Consider the following 20,716-nt stretch of genomic DNA (forward strand, 5'->3'; position numbering starts at 1 on the left):
TCTTTTTCTGTCATCTAGCTTTGTAATTTGTTGGTAGTTATTAAAGCAAGCCTTTCTGCTATTCATCAACCCAGTGTTGTGTCAATTCATAAAGCACTAGGTTAATTATTCGGTTTCTAAGTGCAACACCCTGGATTTCAAATGGGCAAGGGGTATTCTACCTCAAAGGACATCTCTCTTTAGGCAGCTATCCAAGAATACTTCAGTCCATGAAGCATTATGAGTAGCAGAGACCCTGCCTTAATTTATGTGGCTGTACACACACAAATATAGTTCCTGCACCCAGTGTGTTCCATAAGATGCTTTTCTAGGCACAGGTTGGGCAGAATTAATGCTATTCATGGACAAGCATAAATAATCATTTAAAATTATTCTTCAACAGTGATGAATGCATGCACTGCCAATGGCTGTGCTAGGTATATTGCTTGAATGCTACAAGATGAATGACTCCATGCCAGAAGACACTCCAAAGCCAAAGGACTCTTTTATATGCTGTAGCAAGGCACTGGGGTGTACCTGCTCCTTTGAAGGAGCTAGCAACCTGTGAGGCTGCTAGCAGGTGAGGCAGGAGAGCTAATGAGAGGCTCACATGACAGCAAGTGGGTCAGGCTGGAGCTATATAAGCCCAGGACCTGAGTTGGTCAAGTAGTCTCTCCCTGGTAGCTGTAGAGGAAGGAGCTCCTGTCTAGGACTGCTACCTGGGGACGCCAGGCTGAGTGCTATGCTGCCTGTGGGAACAGTGTGGCTCAGGGAGCTCACAAGGAGCCCAGGGCTGGAGGGGATGCCTAGCTAAGGGGTGAGGGAAGGTTTTCCCTCTTACAGGGGCAGAGAGCTGCTTCCCCTTTATATTTAAGTTATAGCCTGGGGGCTTATAGTTGATGTTATAGTTACACCAGTGGTTTGGGTTGGGACTGTAAGGAGTGGTATATGGAGGTCCACAAAGGATGCATGATTGTCTTGAGCCCTACCAGGGGCAGGTTCAAGGCACGAGCAGCCGTTGAGCCCAGAGTGGGCAAAGTGTAAGGCCATGGGGCCAGGGGCCTGGCACCCGAGTGGGGTGAGGCCAGACAGGGGCCAGGGGCTTGGTGTTCAAGAAGGGCCCAGCAGACAGGGGCCAGGGGCCCGGTGCCCAAAAGAGCCAAACATCATTACAGTAACACCCGCGAGACTTGGGGCATGGTGTAGGGGAGGGTTTAGAGCCACACAATTAGCTCTTAAGGCTGCAGGTGCCCTGCATGGCACAGTTGGCCAGAGAGGTCTGGTGAGGGGCCAGCTGGACAGGGCCCACCCATGGGCAGCCTCCCTACTTGCTATTCCACCAAGGCATGGTGGGTGAGAAAGGAAGGCACCCTAGGGGGGCATGGTCGTGGACCCACCGGGGGGCATCACAGCCATCCCTGGGACCCCAATGTGCTACATATGCTCATAAATCTGCTCTGAACAGAAAGCACTATTAACTTGACAGGTGGTTATATGAGGAAGGAGCTAGCGGAGGTCTACTGTCTACATGTACTTAGGGTGTTGACTGCCCATTTATGTAACTTGTTCTGAAGGTAAAAACCCTGCTGTGCACTTACTGGATCGGCACTGAAAAATGCTGTAGTCAGTGAGAATCTTAAGTACTTTGCATATGTCAGGATTTGGTGTATTTGGCTTAATTTGTCTTCAGTTGCCACTCAGAATACATTGAATATTGTGAATGATTTCATCCAATGGTTGGGGCCTGTATTTGGAAGGTGCATGGGACTTTGTCGAACTTGTCTGTAGCCATAGCAAGGGCAGAATTTTGTTCTGAGGGTAACGCAATGGTTTTTTATGACAATTTTGCTCCCATACATACATCTAAGGAGTAGAGAGGAGGAAGTTGGAGACCTCACATCCACAGTGCAGACCTGAGAACAGGATGCTTTCCCCATAAACCCCCACTTCTTACCTGAGTTCATGAACTGATTATTTTCAGATGTTCTGTTCTTTCCTTCCCGGGCCAGAGTCTCAACACACAGCTCTTCTTCCTTACGCAGGACATTGAGGAGGTCGCATACAGGGGGGATAGCTTTGATCTGCAAATTTTTAAAAGCAGTTAAATCGCTCTTCAAATACTTGCCACCCGTACTCTTCCCACGCTAGCATTTTCTGTGCCGCCTCCTTATTTGATGGTAATAACATTGTCTTGAAATCCAACATGTAACGAAGTATTTAATTGAGCTCTGCATGATATCTATTATAACTGGGTGCATCTACACAAAACACTTAACTGAGGAGCTGACTAATTAGCTTTGCAATAAAGCATCACCATCTACAGATGCAACACTAGTAAGCTGCAGTAAGCTAATTCATTCCGCTGTAGAACAGTACTGGCTGCCCGACGCAACTGGACTGCACGTGTAGACGGGGCTGCCTGGGGCACAATGGGCTGCCTGCTGGCTAGTCTGGCACTGGAACACCCTAGTGCCCCCAACCAGCTCCTCTGCAGCACAATGAGCTGGGTTGGAGCAGCATCAGGCTGGCAGGCTAACCCTCAGAGCCCTCTGGGGCTGCTCCACTGGAGTTTATTGCTACCTGCTAATTGCACATGTAGACGTGCCCACTGTATACATAACCAAGCAGGCAGCAAATTACAATTTATATACACAATGTGATCAAGGCTGCACCTATCGTTCCTCTCCATGTGGGATTATGAACCAATTTCTTTCCTGTTAGACCCGACTGTGGCCCTTCACAACACTAGAACACAGAGTGGCGGGTCATTCTCCAAGCCAGCATGTCACTTCCTAAATTTTCTCACAGTTGCACCCCTAAAATCCGGTCCAAGACTATATTGCCCTGCTTCATTGAGAAATTTGGCTGCAAACCATTGAGGCTACCTGGGAAGAAGCGAAAAGAGAATTGCTGCTGAGTATTTCAAAACACTGATGTCAGCATGTGCCCCAAGTTAATCATCATTTTTCCCCGCAAGGCATGGTAAAAATGTCAGCCCTGAAACAGCAATTAAATGTGTGGTTTGTACTGTTTACTCAAAAATCATGTAGCTAGGGAACCAAACAATGTGCAAAAACCAGCAATTAAGGCCATTCGCGCACAGTTCCCAGTAGATGCTGATTGGGCCCCAGCTTTGTGGAAACAGAGGAAAAGCTCCCAGAGAGTGGATGAGGTTGGCTGGACTGATCCCACAGTATCTCCTCTCTCAAACAATACAATAAATAGTGGGCCAGCCCATTCAGAAGTGCATAGTGGTGCGAAAATGTTCCTGCTGCTTTAGTTATTGGCAACACCTACGTTTGCTAGAGCTGAAAGAAAGGTCGAACAGTCTCAGCCCTAGCTTATAGCAGAGTTGCTGCTTCTCTACTGTCATTTGCAGCGGGAAGAATATTTGTCTTCATTTTTTTTTCAGTCCACTTCTGTATATATGGCAACACTTTGTGTAATCTATTTCATCTGCCTCTTATAATCAATTAGTCAGTATTTCCCTTCCTAAAAAGATCCCTAGATATTTTAAAGGAGCAACGGAAAAAACCCCCAACCCTTTTTCTGATTAAAAAAAAAACCCCAGCATATTTTATTTAAAAAAGACAGATGGCAGGGTAGATGCGTGCACCTTTATGGACTAACTACATCAAAGATGGATAGCATAAGCTTTTATAAACAATGGGCTTATTTTATCAGATGTGAAAGGAATTAATTAAAAAGGATCAAACCTGATTATTTAATAAATGAGTCCGTCTTTACAAAACCCAAATACAAGTTGTTAGTGTCCCTTTAATCATGTACGCTGCTGGCCTCTTTCAAGTTACATTAAAACATTAACGGATCCCAGGAGCCTTGCAACAGCAAATTATTATCTCATACAGTTGGGCTGTTAATGATCTTTAGGGCTATCTGTTAAAAGAAACCAGAATGAAATTCTGGCCCAACTGAAGTCAATGGCCAAACTACTACTGATTTCACTGATGCCAAGGTTTTACCCCAAAAATACCCCTGGACTTTTTATTTTGGAAAAAGTGGGCTCCTTTTAATGGATTATCGGCAATGTGTTGTGCAATAATTAAATGAAATGAAAAGTCCTTCTTTTGTGTACAGTAAAAGAAACTTCTTGTAATGGCCCATGCAAAGAATATTCATATCAGAGAAATAATAGCTTCATGAAATCAGGGTTTCTAAAACAATTAGATCTATAACAAAAGTCTTCAAAAAAGGAGATCCTGTCTGTTAAGTATCTAAATGACTTAAAGATATAAAGAAACCTAACTATGTTTCATATTTTCAGTTAGTTAAATACTGGAGTTGATCATTTCTGAACTTTATGTGATATGGTTTTTATAAATGCTTTGCTGCATATAAATTAAAGTTATTACAGGAATTCTGTATGTTTCCAGTCGTTGGCAACACCAGCGCGATCGTCCTGTTTGGTATATTTGTGAAAAAGTACCTCAGTTCAGTTGGAAAACATGAATCGAAAGAGATTTTAATAAAGTTGTGATCAAGACCTTTAAAGCAATTAATGAAAATAACCTGGAATTCTCTGGAGTAGGTATTGATTTTTCAAGGTGCCAGTCAGCAGACTCAGAAAGTAAATAGTGATTGAGATGAAAAATAATTTTCAAAGACAGCAACATTTTTTTCTTCAAACTATGCATCATCCCTGGGTATCATTTCCATTAAGTCCTATAAGTTTTTATTTTAGAAAATTTTAAAAAATGTCTTTATGCTGTTTTCCTGTTTCTAGAATAAGACATATGCTTCAATTAATCAATTTATTAGGTATACAATTTGCATCAATAAGTTATTCTCTAAACAGTGTGTGTTGTTCATATATGAATAAGTTGTCGTCTTTACGTGATAGCTTGTTAGAGCTAAATCTACTAAAATTTTGTACGATACAATATCATTGTATCGATGATAAATTCATTTATCATTCATTTTATCATCTTACTTCTGTGAGTTGTGCCGCTGACTTCAGTAAAAGCGCATACATATATGGATAGCACGGTATCGCACTGCATCAGGTGATGTATCAAGAATTTAATTGCTGGTTTACAAACATGGTTTCCAAATCTCAAGATGTTCCTGTTGAACCAGGCCCCTCACTCTTTGACGACCAGTGAAGAAGGAGCAAAGGATAAAGACTTACGATGGATCCAGTTCTACCATTTGCTGAACACCCCCAGTAACGCACTAAGATCAATGGCTATAAACTGATAATGTTTTAACAGTTTGATCATTGCGGCATCCCCATAATATAATTTCCAAGTAGAAAGCCTGGCTCTAAATTCCCTGTACCCAGTGACTTTGAGCCTATACAATTTTAATTTCCTTGTGCATGCCCTGCCATGTTCTGTTGGTTAGGGGGAAAAAAGCCACTTTCTTAATTCAAAATGCAGAGTAGCATTGACTGAAGATAAACTTTTCACTCTAGACTGTCTCTATTTATTCCAGAATTTCTCCGTTTCCTAATTCCATTGATCTAAAACTCCTCCTGCATCCAAGCACTTACATTGTTCATGTTTGGAGGACAGAAAATTCCCGACATTTTCTATATTGTCTATATTTTTTATTTTAAAAATGCTACTTGTTCTAATCATATAGCAAATGCTCCATATATAACTATTTAGAATATCCAGGGTAGTAAATTCACAGAAATCAGCAATTCATGAGGTTTTCCATAACAATTAACTATGCATTTTATCTACCTTCGTAACCTATAGAAGGATTGGGTGGGTCCATACCTACTGAATGTACATGACACTATTAGCCACCTCTAATACACTGAACTTGAAGCTAGGAGTTTTGTTTGCTTTGTTTGATGGGTGGTAGGAGCTGCAAGAAAACGATGCATTCTGGGATAAAGAATTTGGGGAAATAGATGTGGTTGATTTTTAAATCTCAGAAAAATGTGGGTGGTTTGGGGGTTCTGAATAAATTAAGCTAGAGGCCCCCGGTGCTACTACCTATGAACCAGAAAGCAGAAATGAGAAGGAATGGGGATACATGGAAATGGTGCCCAGGGTTATTCTACTGGAATCTGATAGAAAAGCAAAACCTTAGTGACCCTCATTCACCAGGAAAATGGAAGGTGTAAGTGGTGCTCGGACATCTCTAGAAACAATGGGCCAGATTCCTTGATGCGATAATGGTCTAATAAAAGATATCAAATTCACCCAAGGAACCTTGTCTGCTCTTGATGAGATAAATACACTCATCCTCTCCATTGACTGCAATGGCACTGCACACTTTTGTATCAGCAGGGAATTTAGCCCTATTCCTACTTGGCTCACCCCAGATGAGCATACTCACCCATGGATGATATACTCATTTAAAAAGGTGGTATAGGCTGGCTAGTTTGATGTGATCAGGCCCCTGTAATCGTCTGAGACCCAACAGTAACAGAGAGCAAACGACATATTGTAAATGATGTATTGCATTCAAAATCCCACTGATTTTTGAAGCTGAAGGTAGGCACCCAGAATCTATTCTGTGAAGCTTATTCCAGCGTTAAATGCATATTTTTTTTAAAAGTCAGGCAGCTTCTGTTTTAAGATTTACGCCTCGGACTTTCAGTTGGCGTAAATCAGGATAGCTCTGTGGAAATGCACCTTGATGCAATACAATAATGGGTATTATCAACCTCATGTTATTAGATTGGGAAACTGAGGCATGGTGTCTTCTCATGGTCATAAGATGAGTCAAGCAGCTGAGCCAAGACGTGGATCTAGCACTCCTCATCTGCTGGTCCCTCCATTAGATGACACCACCCCAAGGAATGTGTGCGCAGTTATTTATACTATCAGTGATTTCAAGAGTTACAAAAGAAATAGCTGTAAATACTTACAATTAGAGTGGAAAACCAGAAAATTATCGCCAGGATGCTCCACATGGTCAGTCCCTGTCCGTCTCCTTCATCCCTTGCGCATCCAAGGTCAGCCTGAAGTTCATGTGCTCGTCACTGTGGCTTTCCCAACTCCTCAGTTCCTTTCTCTCTGCTCCATTCCTTTCTGGGCTTCTGGCTAGAATCAGCTTTTATCATCCTGAGCGACGTTCTTCTACCACTGCCGAGCCCTCACCAGCATCAGCGATGACAGCAGCCCCCCCAGACTCGCCTCCTTCTTTGCAGCAGGGTTCTGTCCCAAGAACAACAAGCACCTCTGTTGAGCATGTTCCTAGTGTTGTCCTCCTCCCCTCTCCGATATTATTCACTGCTATCGCTGCGTGTCGGTGAGGAATGACCATTCCTCATGCTCCCATTGATAAGGGAACAAGCGGGGCTCCCGGGTGAGTGTCAGCTTTGTGGTGGCAAAGTCAATCTATCAAAGGGAAATAGTTGTTCGCATGGGGGATGCACAAAGCACCGAAATAAGTGCTCTCCTGGGAACCAGGGCTTGTAGACTGAGATTCAGGCTGACTGAGCTGTCTCTCTGCTACTAGTAGCTGTGCACATGCATTTCCAGAGAGTGCAGGACGGATAAGTGCACGGAATCAGTAGACTGATAGAGTTTCTATAGAAGAACCAGCGGCTGCCACCTACCAAGCAGGGAGCAAACCATATTAAAGCCAGCTAAGGGCAGAGGCAGGCTCCAGAGGACAGGCTGGAATATGATCTGCTATTCACACCCCTCAAGAGGAGGAATCTAAAAGATGCCTGGGCTCCACCCACAGCCGTTCTATATGATTTTACAGCTTTCCACATTTCTAGTCATCATCACTTACAAAAGCCATGCTGTACTTCTGGGTGAAAAGCGGATTGTCCCATTCCTATCAAAAAGCAATCAGTGAAATACAAATGCTGCATTCATTTCAGTGCATGAGACTCTACAGACACCGTTAAGTAGTCACTAGGAAACTGCATTGCTGAGCATACTTACTACCTCATTTTTCAAGAAAGTACAAACTATTCTTCTTAAGCAAAATGTCTTCATGTGCATAGAAGAGATCTGCAGAGAAATGTCTAGATTGTCTGACGGGTCGGCTATGAGCTAAGTTTCTATCTAGCTCCTCAATGTTGTGAAGACAGATAGTTATGGCCATGCCTAGAAGCAGACATCTAGGCATGCAGGAAACTTCCTAGTGAAAACGTAGGTCATTAGGGAGTTTAAGCACCTTTAGGGTTAATTGACATCTAAGTGGGGTTTTGAGGACCTCAGTTTTGGGTTTTGGCATGTGTATACCTGTTCTAGCCCTTTAAAAGCCTTAGGCATCTTCATCAGCTGAGCTGGAGTTTGAGGATCCATGTTTTGGACACAGCTACCTGAAGCGGTTGTTAAACGTCTACATTTTTTCTGGGTTTAGCCATAAAGTTATGCCCGGTCTGATCCTCTAGAAAGGAGCTTTTGAGTCATGTGGATGGAAAATAAGATGTGGAAAGAGTTCTCAGTTGCTAAAAACTACTGCTTATTTTACAATTTAACAGAATTTAACTAAACGTTATAGATGCGGCAGATGGAGAAAAAACTTGAGACATTTCTGATTAAGGACATCATTTTTTTAATTAGAAATGCCTGCAAAAAGAGTCGGGAAGCACCTTTTCTTGTAGACATAGCTACATTATATCACAGCCAGCTGTTATTCCTTCACTACGGGCATGTGAAGATGTCCCAGTCTACGATCATATAGCTTAAAGCAAGCTGCGTGATCATAGATTGGGTCCTGCTTGTGCAGACAAGCACCGGTGCTGGGAGCTGCACCAGGAACCTGATCTAAATAAGTTGGGGTGAGGGGAGGGAGTTTGGCAGGATTGAGGAGGGCATGGTGAGTCCATGGGTGGGGGGGTCTGGTGGGTCCACAGGGGAGTTATCTGTCAGGGGGTAGGAGGGTTGAGGGCTGAAAATAGCCTGGTCGTGGTGAGGAGGGGGGTAGAAAAAGCTCATCCCTAGACCTGGGGCAAGTGGCCAGGCTTTCCCAGCCTAGGGGCTGCACTCCAAATGTGTACAGATGTTAGATAGGTAGAGCTAACCCATTTTTGCCTGATCTAACCTTCCCAAATGTATGCACAGATCAGAATTTAGATCATCCCACACAATTAAGTCAATCTAAGTATAACGTCTGTACATACTCTGTAGCATTTACCTTCCTTTCAGCCCAATTTATTCATTTTATTTGGCCCAGATGGATTTTTCTGAATTTGTTTTAATCTGTACTGTCCATAAAACGTTGGAATGTGTCCACACAGTCACAAATGAACTTTGTATTAAGGCTTTATAAGCAAAATAAGCAAAAGAAAGACCTTTGAACTGTATTACTCAGACTTCTGGAATCTTTCCACATCAAGCACCAACAAACTTTAATCTGAACACCCTTCATTTTCTTGAACACATCTATCCAAACCTCATATTTCTCCTTCCCATGCTAAATAATCCAACTGTTTGTAATCCCTCCAGTACAGTTTGACAACCACATAGGACATTTTAAATCTCATACTTAGAATATAGATGTGAGAAAAGAAATGCTAGAACCACTTATCTAAACCCTGATCCATCAAACACTCATGCTAATAAACCTATGGAAGTTTGTGGCATTACTCACTGTGTAAGGGTTTGCCAATCCAGACCAATACGTTGTGTTAAATGATCAGACACTAGAATAACGAGCACAATAAAAATACTTACTCGGATCGTTTTTTTTAATTGTCCGTTTGTTTTATTTATTGGGACTTTCTTTAACCTGGTCATGACAGCTGATTATCATTTTGGTTGATGAACTTCTCCTCTAATCTCACTTTTTCACTGAGTAGAATCTTCATCCCTGGAAGTTTTCAAGAGCAGGGTAGACAGACACTTGGCTGAGCTGGTTTAGTGAGGGATGATCCTGCCTTGAGCAGAGAGTTGGACTAAATGAGGTCCCTTTCAACCTTACTTTCATATGATCTTATGTCAAGAACCCTTTACAGCAATAGGCTTGGTGCTCCTGCTACTTTACAAGAAGGCAAGTTGCCTGAAAAGCAGCCTACAAGTGTGCCAAGGGGCAATTAGTAGTCACATTGCCTACAGGGGCTGGGCTATCATGATATAAGCCCAGAGCTAGAGCTGGGTAGGCAGTCTAGCTGTAAGAGCTGCAGAGAGAGGAGCTGCTGGGCAAAATTTGAGTGGGGAAGCAACTCTGGTGGTTTGTGGAAGGGACTAGGGGAAGGTGCGGTGATCCCAGCTGGCTCAGGAAAGAGGAGCCAGAGAGGGAGCAGGGCCAGCAGCCTAGAGAGAGAGCAGGGGCTAGGGGGCTTGGAAAAGAGCAGAGGGGTAGCCTAGGGAACAGGTAGGGCCAGGGGTCCCTTGGGTCTTATTGACCTAGGAAAGAGGCCAGGGCTCAGGAAGCGCTGAAGGTCAAGGAGGGCCATAACTGGAGGCTATGGGGCTGAAGCACCTATGGGTCTCAACTGGCCTAGGAGCAGGGCCAGGGTCTAAGGAGAAGGACTGATGGCCAGAAGGGCCACAGCTGGAGACTGAGGGGTCCAGAGTGCCTGTATCCCAGAGAGGGGCTGGTCTAAGGATGAATAGAACCAGGAGCCTGTAGCCCGTAGGGGTGGTTATGATCAATTAGTATGTGTGACAGCTGCAAGGCATAGGTGTAGGTACTGGGAGGAGAGAACCCATACAATTAGCCCTTAAAGCAATGAGCACAGAAACCTGTTTTCAGGAGTGTGAGACCAGGCTTGGGAGTCCCTGAGGCAGCTTTCCTTTTTCTAAAAGGTAAATACATGAAGGCGTGGCAGGAGAGGGAAAGGGGATGGGGAGATTGCCCAAAAAAGAGTGAAGTTGATGAGGACTGGGGGGCTCCAGGGGCATCACAGCCACCCCTAGAGCACGACCCTGTTATATCTTTATAAAGCACCTTTCCAAACATACATTATGTTCAGATACATGGATTTTGTGGAGAAAGCGGGGGCTGATATATATGGACCCAAATATGTCTGTACAGATAGGCAAAGAGATAGAGATGTACATGCATGCCTTTGATGAGGTTCCTGTGGATTAATATTATAATACCTTAATTGTTATAACTTGTTCCCATTTGTTAATCTATTTCTAAATGCCTGAAGTGTCTCTCCCAAGTAAATGTATTCATTGCCCTGTTAATCTGTGTGCCTAAACAAATTTAGAGAGGGATTTTTGCAATTAAACCCTAGAACTGAGGATTCTTTCAGTGCCAAAAACACTGCCACAAGGCAACACCTCTTCTTTTCATCATCCAATGGCCCTCTAACACACTCATTCTGCAAAACAACAGAACTTCTATTAACATGGTAGTGAAAGGTTGGGCAGATTGAGGATCTGCTGTCTGTTGTGGCTGTACGGAGCACTGCACTACTTACTATTCATTCTGTGTCTAAGTCAAAGGTTTTCAACCTTTTTAGATTCAAGATCCCCTCCATGACTTTTGTGAATTGAGTGGGGCCCCGTTTCAAAAACTAACTTATTACACTGCTTAGTGCTTACCTCCTTTCACAGGGGCTAAGCAGCATGGTGGTGCAAGTGAGGAGAGAAGCAGTTGGGCAGGAACAAGCATGTGCTTACAGGGCCCAGGCAGTTGGGTGTAGGCAAGCAGCCAAGTAGGGTCTAGCTTGAGCCTGCACTCATCTCCTCATACCTCAGGGCACCCTTCAGAGCATCTTGCAGAACTTCAGAGTACCATGGCACCTTGTTAGAGACTCACTGGCCTAGGTCAAAGACAAAGGCTTCTAGGAGAGTAAATTTAACTACTGGAAAAGGCTATAATTTAAAGTTTGGGACATAGCCAAGCTGACACAGGAAGTCTGTGGCAGAGAACGGGCTTGAATCCAAGTACTCTAGATCTCAACCTAGTGCCTTTATCACTGGACCACCTTCCCTTTGTCTTAGAGCCTCTTAACCAACAGGAAATGTTACCTACTGCTAATGACAGTGGGTTAATTGTTGTTCCTGTCGTATGGGGTAAGGAAGAACCTGCACTATGTTATCCAAAAAAACTTGCTATTATTTTATCCTACAACAATATCACTCTCTAAATTGAGATTCATTCATTAATAATCTATAGGTAAATATTTCTCTGTCAGCTTTTGAATATCCTGTATCCCTGAGTGCGCATTTGTCATCCTTTAAAACTGTACCCTTGCATTGAAAATATGCAAAGCCCTTCAGATTCCTCTATAAAAATGTAAGCTACTTTTTATCAATGATTTTTTTCTGCTTTGCTTATTGCAGTTCAATAGAGTGGCACGTGCATATGTGTATGTGCATATGTGTATGTGCACACATGCTTATGTACATGAATGAATGGATGTAACACTGCTTTCTCCTGGATAAAACTATTTTGTTATGCTTCCCAGACCATATGCAGTTCATGGCTATTGGAGATTTATTCAGTTCATCTGAGGATCTTGACAACTCTGAAGTCCAAAAGAGCCATGGATTTCCTACCTTCAAGATAAGCATAAAAATTAGAGGGATAAACATAATTTTTTAGACAAAATTTTCTCCTAAATGCAGATGCTTCCATGTCAATATACAGAATATAAACATGATCCATTTTTAATTGCTTGCACTTTTATTTTACTAACAATAAGAAATACATTAATCCAAGTAGATATTTATGAGAATTTATTAAAATTCTTTCAGATCTCTTGCTTAGTTTGAGTTGAGATTTAAGCTTTATCTTTTTTTTTTTTTTTAATCTTCCCTATATTTAATAGGACAGAATTATTTAACTTGTGAGTATGACAAAAAAAAAGCTTTGGAAACATTTTCTTCCTTCCATATATAGCATCTTTAAGAGATTTTACAAACAATGGTGCAGTTATCTAAGTGACTTGTTCCAGATGTGCATTTAACTGACAAGAAAAATATCTGCCGACTGAAAAGCAAGTTGGACCACCACAAAATATTTTAATAACAATTGCATTTTAGATAGCATACAATGGGAATAAGTAAACTAAAATAGTCTGGTATTCGTTGTCTGGAACATCCATTGCCTTCAGAGCGAGTTCCAAGTCCGGAGGACTTGTAAGACTGGGCCCCGACTAAATATAGATTTTAAAGATACAACAGTACCTTCAATAGCACAGAATGTCATTATTTATGTCAATGGTCATTATCCTCTTCCCTTTGTTTAAGAGAGAGTAAAAAATACATCAGTGATAATCAGGAGAAGCTTAGACAATCTGTGTTTGTGTTTCGAGGGGCTGACAGAGAACACTCCTTCTTGAAGGATAAGGCTATGCAGGGTGTGTAGAAGGGAATTTTCTTTGCTTTCAGCTTGTAATGAAATTTTCTAGGGATATTCTTAAGTCCACAGAAGCTAAAAATATAGAACACACACCTCTTCTTACCTCTTCCCAGCAAAAAAGCACCAAACCCTTTGTTAAGGGCTTATCAGGAAAAATATTTGTCTTGTACATTTATGCTTCCAATGAAACAGGTTGTTTTCAGAGAAATAGTATTCTTCAACAGCACATGCTACCGAATATTGTAGCATCTCTCAAATGTACAAAGAGTTTGGCCTGAAAGCAAAATTGCCATTTCCTTGTCTGAGCCAAATGACATCCTAAAAGGGTTATACAGTGAGTGTTATGTGGCCTAAAAAATGGGTCTCAGTCCTAACTGAGTCCTTCAGGAGCTCTGTAATATAAGTAATAACAATCCAATAGTATTCATCATGAAAAGTATATGATGAGTCCCTTTGGGGGCCTGACAGTGGAAAGTCTAATTAACACTGGCCGCGTCTACACCTGTACCCAAGTACTAAATGACTATGCAGTCACCGGTGTGACTGCACAGTAGCATCCCCGCATGGCTTCCTGGTGACGTGGGCTGCGTAGTAGCTCGTTACTGCTGCGCAGGAGTGTCGCGTCATGATTCATGTCACACAATGCCAGTAACGAGCTACTGCGCAGTCAGCATCCCGTGTAGATGCAGCCACTGGGTCGAACTGATTTTTGCATAGAAGAACAAGGCCAATGCATCAAGCCCTCAAAATAGGACTTAGGTAGGACTTATATATCTCGCCATCTGCAATTTCACCCAGAGCAAGTAATCTTCTTATGGAAGGCAATGAGGTTACTAACCTGCTTAACAGCAGACAGAATCAGGCCTTTTCTTTGTAAAATGGATGTCCCCAGTGAAGCAAACAGGCGGCATAAAAATACAGTTTGAACCCCACTGCGGCTGCCTGAAAAGATCGGCAAAGATTTTATTTTGTCTGATTTAAAATAAAAAATGACAGTATTGACCGATTCTTTTATCTGGATTTATTGCTATTACGGGATAAACTTTCATCTAATCCAATTACATCTGCAAGTATCAAGCATCTCCAAGATGGATTTCATTATTATAACCTTGAACAAGTTAATAGCCAAAGTCCCACTTGGTTTCTTTCCAGGGATTTTTAAAAGATCATTCTGCTCCCTAGATGGAACCGTTCGTGCCTTGCAAATGCAACCTTTGCTTTTACAAGAAAACTGCAGTATTTATCATGTGAACTTCTGGAGCAAGTTTGTGACTCAAGTGGGCAGGGGATGCTGCAGGGTTTCTTTGGGAATTGGTGTATTGTCTGTATGTATGGGGTCATTTGTATGTAGAGTGTATGTTTGTATGTACAGTGTTGTAATTGGTGTATTGTTTGTACATACGATTTTTGTTCAAATCATTCCTCAGCACTTTGCATGCCACACAATTACAAATGTGAGTAAAATGATATAGAATAATGCTAATTACTGACAGCACGTACGATGCACCCCTTGTCAAAGTGTCTAGCGGAACAAAAGCAGGAGTTCAATGAATACTTCAATATGCGAATACTTCAGTATGTGAAGACCGAAGGTTACTCTCACCAGCAAATGCTGAAGGATGCAAGGAGAATCAGGACTCGTGGTAGAGGTGATATCTTTTACTTAGACCAACTTGATTTTTGCAAAACAATTTCTTTAATTACAACCTGGGTACCTGAAGGATGCAAAGGGTTTTAGTTCAGATGCCTAAAGGGGCATCCCCCAGTTGCACGTGACAGGGATGGATGGTCTCATCCCAGGGCTGATCCTCCTGTGACCCCTTAGATTATTAAGACTTAAAGGATTCCCCCAAAAACACAGCAGCAGAGGCCTCCCTCACCTCTGCCTGCTCAGACCCAAACCCTCTGCTCTGCATATTCCCAGTCTGCCCCTTTCTGGCTAACTAATGGTGCAGTCGAAGACTAAATGTATCCCCCCCAGATCCTTTCAGGAGCCGCTGCATTGAATCTGGAGGGTAACATTTTAAAAATTAGAGGAACACCACTTTGCAGGTGGTGGAAAAATCCATTTCCTCCCTTGTCATTTCTACCCCCAAACTTTGCAGTGTCTCCCCCCGCACAGCAGGTACAAGTGGTGCAGCCTGTTCCAGGCTTTGTGTCTTGGGACTGAGTTGATGGTCGCCTAGCAACCAGGGCAGGGGACCTGGGCAGCAGATGCAGCCAGCCCTGTGCACAGGGTGGGTAGGTTGCTGGGCCTCCCTCTCCCCCCAGCCCCTACTCATGGCAGTGGCCAAGGTCTTTGGGAGCAGACTGCACACACGGTAGGGGCTGGAGTTACCTGTGGATGGGCTCACGCCGAGCGCAGGTGAGTCCACGGTGGCCTCAGCTGTTGCTAAAAACAGGACACCAGAGTGCCACCAGCCCTGCTGCCCTGAGCCGTGGATCCCAAGGGATTGCTGGCAGCATGGATTTCAGTGGGACGTGGAGGGGCAGTGCTTCATTGGGCTTTCCTTAGGTATAAATGTTTGCAGAGGACCCTGTTTGCAGGTGCCAGTCAGAGTAGCATCTCTCCCTGTCTATATGAATGCCCAGTAGAGCAATGTATGTGCAAAATCCTGTGCATCGTGTAGTGTCCCGAATTTTCGGGTTTTATTTTAAAAAAATAATAAATTCCGGGAATTTTGAAAGCAGCATGGTGCAGCACCGAGTGAACTGAAAAATGGGTGTAAATCAGTAAAAACTGAATAACTTCAATTTAAAAAAATCAGGTCGTTTATTGTTGAAAATCGGTAAAAACCGAAAATGCAGAACACTATGCGTTTGCCAATCAGATGACTAAGCACATGTTGTGTAAAAGTGTCTCAGTGTGTCAGCTCCATTGATTTCAACTGGAATTAAACACTTTTGAGGATCTGCCACTAGTTACTGTAGCCTCACAGCTCCATACAGGTAGATGCTACCGGAGCCGAGCTGTTATAAGATTTCGAAGTCCTGTCGTTTGCATTTTGTGGATGTAAAAGGCTGTGATTTGTAAGTAAGTGTGACCCTAGTGTTCCTGAATTATTTAAAATTTTAGACTCTTACGGGGTTTGGGACCCAGCCCAGTGCTCGGGAGAAGGTGGTAAATCTCAGGGCTGCACGCTTTACAGTGTTTATAATGGCAAATAACATAAAAGTACAATAAGTTAACCAGGCTTTAGTTAAGGCAATTGAAAAAAATGATGCAAGCATATATATTGCCACTATAAATCTGTGACACTGATCAGACGATATGGACCAATTAGCCTAAGGACTAATTAAATTATGCCTGGAATTGTCAAAAGTGTTGCCGGCATAGCTGGTATTTAGGCATATGACAAGAATCGTCCCCACAATGGACGTGGCTGCGCCAGCTGACCCACCATCCTCCAGGAAATGCAGTTTATGTTAGCAAAAGTGCCCTTTTTTCAATCGAGTCCAAAGCCATTCAGGGATATGATTTAATTGTGCTAATTATGTTCAGTGGAAGCCGTAGGTATCCAGTAGGTGCCGTTGCTGGGATAGCTGTTACAATGAAGGCTTTCTAATGTAGACTACTGCAAGACCGGTTGCTCCTAAAACACTCAGATGCTTTTGAAGACCCCAGCCTGTGCATAATTGTAATTACTTTGATGCTTAATATTCTTATAGTTCATTCATAGCGTGTGCTTGATGCGCCACCGGGTACAAAAGGATCTAAGGGCCTGAACGCTAAATAGGGCCAGGGTGAAATCATGGCCTCGTTGCAATCTGTGTGAATTTTGCCATTGGTGCTAGGCTCAGGATTTCAACTGTAATGAGGTGTCTTTATAGTAGAAAGCAGTGGTGGGGTTTGCTCTTGTTACCAGTGACTAGTATGAACGTATCAGGAAAGACATTTTCCTCATATGGCTCTGCCTCCTCCTTGTCAAACCTTTTCCAGCTAGAAGATAGTAGCAAAAAGGATTGATCTTGCAAAGTTAAGAAAAATTGAACAATGCAAATGTTAAGAAAGTGGCCATGTGCTTACATCTGCTTCTGTGCTGTAATTACAGTGCATCAAGTTTCGTACCTTAAGTTTAGTCACTATTACCAGCTCAGTACAAATTTACCAGGCCTCTGCCCAATAAGATTTTGCACCCTGCTTTGTGTAAATGCCTGAATCCAGAAAAGCGCAGAAAATATTATTTTTGTTGCCAGAATCAGTGCCACATCATTATAAACTCTGTGCTTATTCATGGCTAAATATTATTCAGTTCTGGAAGGAGCATTAACCCCTGTGCCATGAATCACCACTGCATTTTGCCTGCTTAGGGGGGGTGGAAACCACACTCTTTGCTCAAAATGCTTCAGATGTAGACTACACCAGACATGGGATCACAGTATAAAGTGGAGGACAGGGATCTGCCTCTCAGGTCAGGAAATTAGTAGATCTAGGCAGCTGGATAGCAGAGCTTTTCCTTGGTGCTCTCCTCTGGCCTTCTGCGCCCAGGCAGTGGAGTCACAGCCACTAGCTCCGGCCAAAGGAGGACCAGGAATTAAAGAGCTCGTGCAACATGATTCATTAGCACAGGTTGTTGGCACCAGCAGTTGACTATGAGACCTCTGCATTTTAAAAGTACTGACCCCTATGCTTGAGCTGGGTCTGTTAGCCATGACTGTTCAAGGTTCATCAAACCTTTTCTTGCGGCCAAGCCACCACTCAGAGTGGACCACGAACCTCCCCATATAGGATCCATCCAGAACTGAATTGTTTTCAACCCAGGGCCTTCTGCATGTTATCTTAATGGGGCTCTGCCCGCATGGTCCCATCTGCTGGTGGACCTCAAGGAGCATTAGCAGGAAAGAAGACTACTTGAGGGTGTATTTGAAATGACGTGGGTGGCTTCAGCAGAGTTGCTTTTCTCCTTCACCATTTCTTCAAAGTTTTACCCCCCTGCCCTCAGTGCCAGGGGTAGGGAGGAAAGGGGCTGTGGTATATTTCTGGGCGTACTTCCATGAGGGTGATGTCTGATTTCCTTGCTGCATAATATTATGCTTCTGTCATTAGATAAGTCAGTGTTCTGATAAGTGTGCTTGCTTAACCAGGATTCCCCTAGCTCGCTGGATGCACACTTATCTTTCTTAAGTAAATACGCCATCCCAATCCTGTTTAAATAAAAGCTGTAAATGCCAGTTTTGTAATCTCAGATTAATACTTCACCATTGAAGAGGAACATGCGAGGACTGTGGAGTGGCAGAGTGACCCCTGACACGCCATGGGTATTTGAAAAATAATTCTGTATAAACCAGTCTAGGCAGTGAATTTGATCGTTTCTGTACTAGCCTGTGCTGGAGGATATGGAGGGGAAAGGGGGAGCTCTCATACAAGTATCCAGGTGGGAGATCTCCCCTGGAGGAGGTAGGTCCATCTTGCCTCCATTGGCTCAGACTACATTGTCCATGGCAGCAGATGCTTGATGGCTTCTGGGAGCTTGTGCAGTCTGCTTCCAGGGAAATAGTCTAGACATCATGAGAAGTTATATGGGGTGAGAGAGAATCCTAGGAGCTGTGATGTTTAAGAGTTTCCATCTTTGAAACTGGCTTCGGGCAAGGATTTTAGCCAGGTTCATCCATGCTTCTGAAGCTATAGGGCGAGTTTTCTTTGGGTCTCCCTTTGAAGACACTTGCCGATCAAACCTCTTACACAGTGTGATGGCAGGACTTCTCCGGGACCTTTGCACAATGAAGTCACATCTGGAAACTGCAGTGGCTGCCACTGCATTTATATATGGGCTTCATTTGCCCACTGTAGATATTATCAACCACAGCCTTAGGGAGGAGATGCGCAGCTCCAGAGTAGTTAAAATTATTTTTACAGTACTGTTAAAAGGGGAACCAAGATGGACAATAGAGCAAAGAAATCTGAGGTGGGAGAGGAGGGAAAGGAAACCTCTAAGATCACAAGCTCCCATCAGCTCAGACATGCACACGGCCCATGTTCCTGTGATAACATTTTTGCCCGTCAGGAAAAGAAGTAGAAAGGAGAAGTGTCAGGAAACAAAGGGCCTTGCTACACCTTCCGTGTGAGCTGCACAAATGTTGGTCAGTGTTAGTGCTAGCTTGGAGTTTGGAGCAGTCGCACCCATAGTCTAGACACCTTCTCTGCCTGTCCCCCACCTGCACAGCTGTGACTTGCCACTGGAGGCCTGGGGAGCAGGGGCAGGACTAGGAGTTGGAGCTGTGAGTTGCCACAGCGGGGTGGATGAACCCGGACAGTCTTCTATCCCTGCTCTACGGGCCGGGGCATGAGAGATCCTGGCATCCTTGAAGACTTCAACTTGGGCGGCACATTTGTGGGGGGTGGCCACACCTTTAATGGACCGGGAGCTGGGTAATGGGGATCAGAGATAATCCTGTCCTGGAGTGGCTTAACTATGAGCTGCATAGTGAGTGCTTAAAACCACGGGTGTTAATCCAGGGGTTAAGAGCTCCAGGAGCCACCCATGTTTACCATGTAACAAGGCCCAAAGCTGCCAGTCAGATTCCCCAAGTTAGAAGGAGGGAGAGAAAACACATCCTTTCCAAACGTGCATCTCTGCCCATTTCAGTTTCCAGCCACGCTAGTGTTGGCTGCCAGTTTACTTGGAAATCCTCTCGCACATGACTTCACAGGGGCCCCTCCTCTGAGTAGGCACTTGCAAGGTCAGGCCCCATCACTGCATGAGGCATCCGCAATTTCTATACCTATTGTGACCCGTTTTATTACCCGTGTTAACAGTAGTCTCGATGAGGCTCAGTTTGGATCAGGGGCCCCTTCGTACAAACACAGAACATAAAGGCACCTCTGCCCCTGGAGAGCTTTAGAGTTCGAATCCGAGACAAAAGATAACAGGTGAACACAGAAAGATGGAGGAGTCCAAAGCAAGGATTAGACAAATGCAGTCATCAGGATATTTTGTATTAAGATTTTGTACTTGATCCCAGGTAATGGTGTATCTGGATACGCGTGGGACTGCGTTTCTGTCCCAGCATGGAGGTGATCCAGTCGGCCCCTTCGGAGTTTGCTGGTGCTGAAAGACCATTTAAGAAAGTCCCTGCTATCCTTTTGGACAGCCTCGTAGAGGAGCCTAGAAAACCAAATGTTGTCCCCAACCACCTGCTGGAATCTAGTGAGTACCTGGTCCTACCTGCTCTCCAACCACCTTCTGGTCTGGAAGCAAACCTCATGCCCACCAGGCACTTTTACCAGTACATTTTCAGAGACCCAGTCTTCCTTTTTCTTCGTGTGCCTGCATCACAGCCTGACTGTGCCGGTAACTCCCTCTTACACAGGCCGCGCTGCTCTGGGGATGAACGGCAGGACTGTGCAATTGTGGCCTCACTGCTTCTGCTTCAGGAGGCAGCCTGGGCAGAGCCGTGGAGCATGCACGAGGATGCTGCTGCCTTTGAAAGGCATGCCTTTTTGGGGTTTAGCAGCTCTCCCTTCCCAGCGCTGACTGTAGAGACTGTGGCCAGAGGCACATGGGCACACGCTGCTGATCCTCAGCTCTCAGAG

General features: G+C 43.9%; 2 protein-coding genes across 4 annotated transcripts in view; one reads left to right on the top strand and one right to left on the bottom strand.

The window, feature by feature from the left end:
- Positions 1-7,078, bottom strand: part of SCTR (secretin receptor) — a 30,873-nt gene extending 23,795 nt beyond the window's left edge. The window contains exons 1-2 of the mRNA XM_006017895.3: positions 6,827-7,078; positions 1,934-2,060 (exon numbers count right to left, since the gene is read on the bottom strand). Coding sequence (XP_006017957.1) covers positions 1,934-2,060; positions 6,827-6,871 — 172 coding nt within the window. The 5' untranslated portion in view covers positions 6,872-7,078. The remainder of the gene's footprint in view (positions 1-1,933; positions 2,061-6,826) is intronic.
- A 7,734-nt stretch (positions 7,079-14,812) lies between these two features.
- CFAP221 (cilia and flagella associated protein 221) overlaps positions 14,813-20,716 on the top strand; it is a 39,086-nt gene continuing 33,182 nt past the window's right edge. For 2 of the 3 annotated variants that reach the window (XM_006017896.3, XM_025196935.1), the window contains exons 1-2: positions 15,420-15,547; positions 20,146-20,330. In XM_006017896.3, coding sequence (XP_006017958.1) covers positions 20,192-20,330 — 139 coding nt within the window. In that variant the 5' untranslated portion in view covers positions 15,420-15,547; positions 20,146-20,191. Of the gene's footprint in view, positions 14,832-15,419; positions 15,548-20,145; positions 20,331-20,716 lie in introns of those variants that run through there. The other variant, XM_006017897.3, reaches the window with a different exon arrangement.

Source organism: Alligator sinensis, unplaced genomic scaffold (genome assembly GCF_000455745.1).
Source record: "Alligator sinensis unplaced genomic scaffold, ASM45574v1 scaffold4_1, whole genome shotgun sequence".
Taxonomy (NCBI): domain Eukaryota; kingdom Metazoa; phylum Chordata; order Crocodylia; family Alligatoridae; genus Alligator; species Alligator sinensis.